At 38.3% G+C, this 9,476-nt stretch overlaps 1 protein-coding gene across 2 annotated transcripts in view; it reads right to left on the bottom strand.

Annotated features, from left to right (window-relative positions):
• Window positions 1-921: 921 nt before the first annotated feature.
• The window catches only part of LMAN1 (lectin, mannose binding 1), a 27,674-nt gene continuing 19,119 nt past the window's right edge, over window positions 922-9,476 (bottom strand). The window contains exons 11-14 of one of the 2 annotated variants that reach the window (XM_034996223.1): window positions 8,936-9,089; window positions 4,490-4,611; window positions 4,140-4,202; window positions 922-2,562 (exon numbers count right to left, since the gene is read on the bottom strand). In XM_034996223.1, coding sequence (XP_034852114.1) covers window positions 4,166-4,202; window positions 4,490-4,611; window positions 8,936-9,089 — 313 coding nt within the window. In that variant the 3' untranslated portion in view covers window positions 922-2,562; window positions 4,140-4,165. Of the gene's footprint in view, window positions 4,203-4,489; window positions 4,612-8,935; window positions 9,090-9,476 lie in introns of both variants that reach the window. The other variant, XM_034996222.1, reaches the window with a different exon arrangement.

The following is a 9,476-nucleotide window of genomic DNA, read 5'->3' as shown; positions in this document are numbered from 1 at the left end:
ACTTGGACATCCAATAAACTATTTGCTATGCGTAGAGTCTTTTATTCCTCCAGAAAAGGAAAATAAATATCCCAAGATTTGTGACATGGGGCAACCAAGTATAACCCCTCAAAGGCTTCTCATCATACCTGAATAAAGTCCCAAATCTTTACTACGGCAAGGCAGGCAAGGCATATCCGCAATGCCCCCAGTGAACCGCGTAACCTCTGACCAGGGTCTAGGCTTGACCTACACGTAGTCTGGTCTCCACCACCCCTCGCCCTCCCAGCAGGCTCGCTGATCAGGCATTATGTCATTTCCTCTGATTTCTTTCAAACCCATCTAATTTATTTAAATCTTTTATTTCATTCCATCCTGTAGTTCTCTGTGTTATAGCAGAAGAGAGTCGATTACCATTTTCTGAAACCACTTTACAATGCTACCAAGCCTGTGAGAGAAATATTATAAGGAAACTGACAATCATGTTCAGTTAAGTGGCAGATCCAAGATTTAAACCCAGCTTTGTCGGACACCAAAGCCCCCTTCTTTCCTTTTAATACTGCATGGGCTCTCAAAATTGGAATTACTTGGTTAAATAAATGGTTCTTGCCAAGAAGATTAAAGTACTTTTAAAAACTGCCATTAGTAATGATGAAGAGTTCCAGCTTAACTACGCTTTTACCAGTATTTGGTTTATTAAAGGTGAAAAGATCACATACACTGTCTTAATTAGTTGGTGTTGATCATCACCAGCAAGGGTAAGCGGTACCCATTATCATTCCTACTTCGCTCTCTCTGCTTCCATGCGCTGATGCTGCGTGTGGTAGGGCCACCCTAGGGCACAGCGTGCAGCAAACGACAAATGAGACAGGATCACAATCCAGGCCTACTTGGAAAATAAATGACTACTTGCTACCCGAGATCAATGAAGGAAAAAGTAAATTTACTAAAATATTTCTTTATTTGTTAAGGTCAATGTCATTTCTTGAATTCCAGCTAGCATCAAATAACAGTCAGGAAAAAACGCTTGACAAAATGTTATCCAATTGAAATTAACAGTGGATAGAAAACCCTTTTAAACTTTAAAAGAAATATATTAAACGGGCAACATACAGATCTAAAAAACTGCAAGTGGTGATTTTACATTATATCTTATAAATAAAAAAATCCCCCATATAATCGTTTACTCACTATCTCCCTGCAATAAGCACATGGACAGGAAAAGATAATCACATCTTAATATTCACAACTGTTACTTAAGTTCTTTACAAAATTGTATCTCTGCAACGCATAGGGTCAGGCAATCCCTTATTCAAGTAATTTTTTCTCCCTAAGTTATCAAAAAAGTACAATTGTCTGAGATAAAATGTCACAAAAATCACAATCAGGAAAGCAAAATGCTTTAGAAGGCAGACTTTGAGATGGGCAGTTTTCATGGCCTGACCATGATCTGATGATTTTGTAAGTTTAAAAGCCATCAACCAAAGTACCAAGAGCTACAGGCAACAATCTGGGTTTAGTCTGGTTGTTAACAAACCAAGAGTTTTAGTAAGAAGAACATTAATTGTAAGAATAAACAAATCAGTGCACATTTGCTAATGTCATCGAAAATGAAAATGGTATATTCAGCTTTAAACCAACAAAACAAAATACTTGTTTTTCCCACTCCCCATCTTAGTGGTTCTCAGACACTAGTGTGCTCAGAATCACCTGGTGCTTGTTAAAAAGTGATATTCTGAAGCCCCGCCCCTGAATTTTGATTCAGGTGGTTTGGAATGGAGGCCTGGAATCTGTATGCTTCACAAGCACACCATGACCCACGGGCCACACTTTGAGAAACACTGATGTCCCTTTAATACATAACAAAACATTGTTTATTGTTTGTGGCTTCTTACTAAAGTTTCAAGCTGAATAAAACATTCAAACAATTAGAACACAAACAGGTACATTAAAAAAAAGTATTAGCCGTTATGTCATTGGATTTCTTTCTAAAAGTGGTATCACAGGAACAATGACTTACACTAAAATTTTAAAATCAATTTTGTTTTAATCCAAGGCACCTGTAAAATACTTGCTGGTGTGAGAGAAGGTAACAAATTTAATTACACAAAACAGTCCAGAAATGAAAGAATCCTGGCAGTGATCGATTTTTCCACAGAGCAAACATTTTTTTCAGAAATGAGCTACTTAAAGTCAATGACTTTGAGGAAAATAAACAGAACTTCAAAGAAAATGATGAATAGCCTGCGCGAACTGCTTTACTGAGTGATCTTCAAGTAAATTAAATTACTAAGTAAAAAAGAAAAAGATTCACACATTTTCGTAATAGCTCTCTCCACCTGACTTAGTAATGGTCAGCACCATTCCTCTCAAATTGTCGTCTGTTCTGTCCACTGCACACATACGTCTGGTGTCCCCTTAGTCCGTTCAGGCACACAAGACCACGGAGTTTACAACACTGGATATTTTGCAGCCTTTTATCTCAAGAGGACTTCCCAACTTTCACAGCCCACAACTTAATATTCTTCTGAAGGTTTTTTTTTTTTCTCCCATAGATTAAGAGCAAATTCTCTGATGATGTCTCTGGAACATGAATTTCAAAATGTGAATACCACAAAGGAGAAACACCAGAGAAGCATTTTCTCTGTTAAAGTGACTGAAGTAGAGTAAGTCATTAGAATATTCTTATTCAGCATTCCAGGATAAACACTAATATAAATTATAAAGCAATGCTAGGCCTGTTTGCGTACACAGTACGAAGTAGGTGCTGCTATAATGCAGAGTGCCTCATAGTCTCTGTATAGATTTTAGGCCGTTAGCCCAATCTGTCAATGACATTTGAGAACAAATTCATGAAGATCTGGAAGAATGAAATGGTACTGTTTTATAAAACAGTATAACTTATTTTGGATTCTATGACAAATGAAAGATAACTACTTAGCTAAAAGAGGTAAAAGAGTATTTTGAAGTCAGCAAAAACATAGGTCTACATCAGCTGTGAAAACAACATGAAGTCTGCATTTTAAAATGTCCTTTACAAACTGATTCTATAACACCTAGGACAACTATGTACAAAGACTACAACCACCCTTTCCAGTCTGACATTTCAAGGTTAAGCTTCCTAATAAGTGCTTCACAATATCGTTAGTTCTGGCATTAAAAAGAAAGAAAGAAAGAAAGAAATCAGAAGTATTAATTCTATTTTTCAAATTTTGTCTTCAAACGTCTTAACACTGCTTCTACTCCAGCCTCCTTGACTTAAACAACACCAGATTGTATGGAGTGATGTAAACCAAAATGCAGTGGCAGATTTTTTGGCGAACTTAAAATCTCCTCAGGACATGCACTCTGAGCTGAATTTACATACTATACAAAATGGGAGAAGTAAGTTCCTTAAATTACAAACATAAATCCAAAAATTATTTTCATACTATGGAACTGATACTATTGGCATGGAGACATTCACGAATATGAGCAGTCATGAACTGAGCACATTACCAGGCAGAACCATAAAAACCATTATGAAAGGAACATTTTCACCTTAATGGTTTTTCAGGCAAAGAGCAGCTATTAATTTTCCCCCAAAATTTCCTTTAAAAGTGAAATGTATCATTGATAATCAGAGGGAAAGATACTTCAACATTCTCAAGCCTGTTATCTAGATCCTAAAGCTCTCAGACAAAATATTTTTTGATTTCAAAGGGAATTGTATTAGATAAAAGGACTGCTGGACAGGGTCTTAGAGTAGGAAATTCTGACCTCTAAAAAAAAAGACTCTGGTTAAACATGACGGGGAGCTCTAAGTTAGACCACATAGCTTGGGGGGTAGGAGGGCAAGTATATTTATGTTAAGTAAAGAAACGTCCAACACTGGAGACTTAGGGGTAACTTTCACATCTCGGGGTTGCCCCTCGTTTCTATTATTTACTGTCTTATTTATCAATATTCTGTTCAGTGGCTGTATTCTACTGGCCAGAAATTCACTGAAATTTAAATAGATTTATGTACTATGCACAAATTTACATGTGGTTGTCTTTGTTTTAAGGTTTATTCTTACTGCAAATCAATGTTTAAACATTTTATACAAAATTTAATAATTTAGACTATGAAGCAATTTAAATACTTAAATTCCCTCAAAAAGACATTCTGTACATACATACATGATGTACACATATGAAAATGGTGGTCAAAAGAATTTTTTGGCAGCTGCTTCTTGCTGAGTCCTAAGGAAAAAGAGAAAGAAAAAAAATCTGAAAGTTCTATATATTTTACTTCAGAAAGAAACGGGAATGCTTAGAATTGAAATATACAGTGCCTTTCGAAGTATAAAATGCATTAAGATAAGCATACTTTCTATACATGCACTCCCACGTGACTGAAATAGACTAGAAATAACACTTGCTTTGTGTTAAATCGATTTTTAAAAGTACTGAAAGTTGTTACACATATAGGTTACTTTGAATATTTAAAATTAAATACAGAAAAGCGTTAAGCCAAATTTTAGACTTACCTATACATGATGTAACCAATGAATAACACCGTTTGTATCACTACAAATATAACGAAGTGCATCATAGATAAACATGATGGAAAAGGTGGCAGTTCCGGGCATTTTGGTCTTTCATTTGATGGCTATAAGGCAAAGAACTATTACAATTAGTCAAAGTGGTATTTTAGAAAAATAAATAAATGTGAAACCTTTATTAAATTCATGGTTAACTACATAAACTCAAGATTTTCATTTATTTGTCCCGTAAATATCTTCCACCCACTTAACTTTTTACCCTTTTTTTTTTAAATAAAGATTACTTATTTACTTTTTTGGTAATCTCTATGCCAAACGTGGGGCTCAAACTCACAGCCCCGAGATCAAGATTCGCATGTCATGCTGACTGAACCAGCCAGACACCCCCACCACCGAACTTTCTGAAAGAGTAGTTGACACTGGAAGGCCTCTACCTTCACGGTCCAGTCACTAACACACTGCCATCTGGCTCGAATCTTCAGCACAATGATGATGATTTTTTGTGTTCCTGATGGTCACAGACCACGAATTCCCTGAACACACCCAGTTTATACTTGCTGTACTACAGTGATTATTAATAATACCCCTTTATTCTCAAAAGTGTTCTGGTTCAGTCATGGTCACCCCACCAATGAACTGCCTGACAAATATAATGGCTTTTTCTTAGCCCTCATCCTCCCCAACCTCCTAGCATCCAACATTACCAATTAGTATTTTGAAAAATGTTTCTTTTCCTATTTCCATGGGTATTCTTTCTATTTTAAGGGGGTAATTAAATACCAGGGACAAAGATTTAATCAAGGTATCCAGACAGAACAGCTTCTCGGATTGGTTGTTCTCAGTATGTTTCCATCCGTGGGACAACGCCCTGCAGTACACACACACCTCCCACAGCTGTAACACAGGCCCAAACTGGGAGAGAATAACCGCAAACAGAACTCGGAATAGACCACAGTGCTTTGGATGACAGGTAATGGTTATTAAGGAAACTCTTAACTCATATTTGAAAAATATGAATATCCAAGACATACATAAAAATATAGATTTGGCAGTATCCGAAAATGTAAAGGAGACAAGATTACATGTTAAAGACCTAAGTACTTCCCTTCTACCACTTACTAGTTAATGACCTCTGGAAAGTTATTTAACAACATATTAACTTTCTTTCCTAAAGGATAACAGATATTTTTAAAAAACTTTTGAAGATACAAAGCTCCACATAACCTATAAGGTACTAGGACTTCTGGGAAGGTAGACTGGGTAATATGGACCAACCACCTAGCAGAAGACAACTAGCAGAGCTAGAAACAAATCCAATCTAAAACAAACAACACCTGTCTGAAGGCAAAGGCAGTGAACAAAATGGCAAGAAAAGATGGGATCAGCATTTCGGGGGGGGGTTCGGGGGGGAAGGCCAAAGAAAGACAAGTTCAAACCCATGGATCAGAGAAGAAATTGAAATGGAAATTAGAAAGGGCCCCAGTGTGGTTCAGTCAGTTGAGCGTGGGACTCTTGGTTTTGGCTCATGAGCTCAGGGTTGTGGGATCGAGCCCCGTGGCAGGCAGAACTCAGGCTGGCTAAAGACTTTCCAAATTTAATGACCATTATAAACTCACAGAACCAAGATATTAAACCCCAAGCAGATGAAAAAGGAAACAAAAGCAAAGCATATCATAATCAAACTGCTGAAAATCAGTATCAGAGAGAAAATCTTAAAAGTAGAGAAAAAAGACACATTAGGTACAGAGAAACAAAAGACTGATTTCTCATGAGAAATGATAAACTATGATACAGTCACATAATGGGGTTCATGCAGCTGTAAGAGGAATAAGAAGTATCTGTATACCACTATGGCCACCCTGGTAAGTGAAAGAAAGCAGAGAGAAGATAAATGTGTACAGTCTGCTACTATCTGTAAAAATATAGTTTCTGTTTATACTAAGAAAAGCAAGAAACAGTGGACAGAGAAACTACAGTCCCTTCAGATTGTTCCCCAATAAGGAAGAAATAAAAAGCACAAGTGTAAAAGTTAGCCTTCTTTGAATCTATCTTACTCTGTAGATGTGAGAAACCATCTGAGCTTTAGTCTAGATACAAATTTACAGGAAATTTACATTGAGTATAATTATCCATAGAGTTGGGTTCATAATTACCATCCTGTTACTTATTTCCCATTTCCTCAATCTGTCCCCAGTCTTTTAGAGCTATTCGATATAGTCCTGCAAGAACAGCCTTGAGCATACCGGGTTTTGTTTTGTTTTTTTTAAGGTTTATTTATTTGAGAGAGGAGGAGGAGAGAGAGAGAGAGCACACATGGGAGTCAGGAGAGGAACAGAGGGAGAGAATCCTCAAGCAGACGCCCCACTGAGCAGAGAGCCCGATGTGGGGCTCCATCCCACAACCCCGAGATCGTGACCTGAGCTGAAATCAAGAGCCAGATGCTTAACCAGCTGAGCCACGCAGGTGCCTCTAGGTATCTGGGGGTCTTTTTTTTGCCAGTGTATCTGTAAAAAATGCTAGGTTCAATAGGCAAATGAATGTGTATTTTTACCATACATTGTTAAATTCTCCTTCCTAAGGGTTGTGTCATCTTGTACGCCCTCTAGCAATGTATTTTCCTCTAGCCTTGGCAAAGGAGTATGTTGTCAGACTTTGGCTTTTCGTCAAACAGGTGTGGTATCACAGGAGAGTTTTATTTTTCATTTCTCTTGTTATTTAAGTAGCTTCAGCATCTTTTCACATATGGTACAAGCTTTTCCCACGAACACTGTTCATTTCTCTAGCACATTTTTGGTTGGGTTGCTCCACAGCAAATTTTCAGTGTTGGTCATTCCAAGGAGATTGGACTGGAAAGGGAAGAGGCAAATGCTACAAGCTTTTGTGAATTTTTTTCTTTTTAAAGATTTATTTATTTATTTGACAGAGAGACACAGCGAGAGCAGGGACACAAGCAGGGGGAGTGGGAGAGGGAGAAGAAGGCTTCCCGCTGAGCAGGAAGCCCAATGCGGCGCTCGATCCCAGGACCCTGGGACCATGACCTGAGCCGAAGGCAGACTCTTAATGACTGAGCCGCCCAGGAGCCCCACATTTGTGAATTTTATAAGGGCTTTGGAAGCCAGTAAATAAGTTAAGGAAAAATTTAAAACTGAAAAACTTAAAAGTACCACAGGTCTGTTATCTAATACTGTCTCTTATGCATATTTAACTTTGAAAACATGTTACCTATCTTTAATATTTATGGCCAATCTCTAAAAAAGTAGATGGGGCTTATACTTAAAAAAAAAAAAAGGCCTGATAAACTAAACCAAAATCAAAACCAAACAAAAACAAACTTTTAAAAAAGTGAACCAAGTAAGAGAGGAAAAGTTGCTGGAAAAAGAAGAATCTTGCTTAAAGAAAGAGGCTACCAATCATCCAGTGTCAGACCTGCGCTTCCTCAGAGGCCAGACAGAGAAGTGGGAGCTACCCAGCGTCTGTCTCAGTAAAGGGTCAAGAGATGTTCACCCCTTTTGGGGAAAGATTTTATTTATTTATTTAATTTATTTTTTTGGCAGAGAGAGAGAGCAGGAGAGCACAAGCAGTGGGAGCGGCAGAGGGAGAGGGAGAAACAGGCCCCCTGTCGAGCAGGGAGCCCGATGCGGGGCTCGATCCCAGGACGCTTAACCAACTGAGCCACCCAGGTGCCCCTAGATGGTCACCTTTTTAAAACTGTTTAAAGATATCATTACTGATAACAAGAGCCATTTTTTTTTTTTTTTAAAGAAAATTTACAGAAAGAATCTAGAAAAAAGTCTGAGACTGTGACAGCTCCAATGGTAGGAATAGCAATGTATTTTTTAAAAATTCTATTCAATAGGGTATGGAGGGGCGCCTGGGTGGCTCAGTCGTTAGCGTCTGCCTTCGGCTCAGGTCGTGATCCCAGGGTCCTGGGATGGAGTCCCACGTCGGGCTCCCTGCTGAGCGGGGAGTCTGCTTCTCCCTCTCCCTCTGCCCCTCCCCCCTCTCAAATAAATAAATAAAATCTTTTTTTTTTAAAGGTTTTATTTATTTATTTGACAGCGAGAGACACAGTGAGAGAGGGAACACAAGCAGGGGGAGTGGGAGAGGGAGAAGCAGGCTTCCCGCCGAGCAGGGAGCCCGATGCGGGGCTCGATCCCAGGACCCTGGGATCATGACCTGAGCCGAAGGCAGATGCTTAACGACTGAGCCACCCAGGCACCCAAACAAATAAAATCTTTAAAAAAAATTCTATTCAATAGGGTATGGAAACATGGAACATAAAGACATTTGGATCATATGGAATAATTCTACCTTGAATATTAAAAATGAACATTAGGATTAAGTTAAAAGTTATAATATTTTCAGTAGAATATGTGTTCTTTCTTTTCTAAGGAAGACTGATGATGATAAAAGTAGAAGGCAAGAGCTTACCATGTTTCGCTGCACTAAGTTGTCTATGTCCCGCTTCACGATGTGAAGGTGCTCTTTGATGTCGTTGAAGTGCTGGGTTGACTCATAAACTCCCCCTGCAGATCCAGGATGCTGTATGCCACTGACCAGCCTGACAGTTTCACTCATGGAATTCCTGAAACAGAAAATCCCTTTAGACAAGGGAGTTGCTAGAAAAATGATTTTTTTCAGTTGCACATTTCAAAAGGTTAGATATATTTCTAAGCCCATTATATTAGATTAAAAAAAATCAATATTTAGAAATACTGAATTGTATTCAGGATTGGAAAACAATTTATAAAACTACAGTTTATGGGGTGTCTGGGTGGCTCAGTCAGTTAAGCGTCTGCCTTCGGCTCAGGTCACGATCCCGGGGTCCTGGGATCGAGTCCTACATCAGGCTCCCTATTAGTGGGGAGCCTGCTTCTCCCTCTGTCTCTGCCCTTACTCATGCTCCCTCTCTCTCAAATATAAATAAATAAATAAATAAATAAATAAATAAATAAATAAATAAATAAATAAA

This window comes from Mirounga leonina, unplaced genomic scaffold (genome assembly GCF_011800145.1).
Source record: "Mirounga leonina isolate KUSES-001 unplaced genomic scaffold, KU_Mleo_1.0 Mir_93, whole genome shotgun sequence".
NCBI lineage: Eukaryota > Metazoa > Chordata > Mammalia > Carnivora > Phocidae > Mirounga > Mirounga leonina.
The sequence above is the reverse complement of the archived record's forward strand: the minus strand, read 5'-3'. Positions and strand labels throughout refer to the sequence as shown.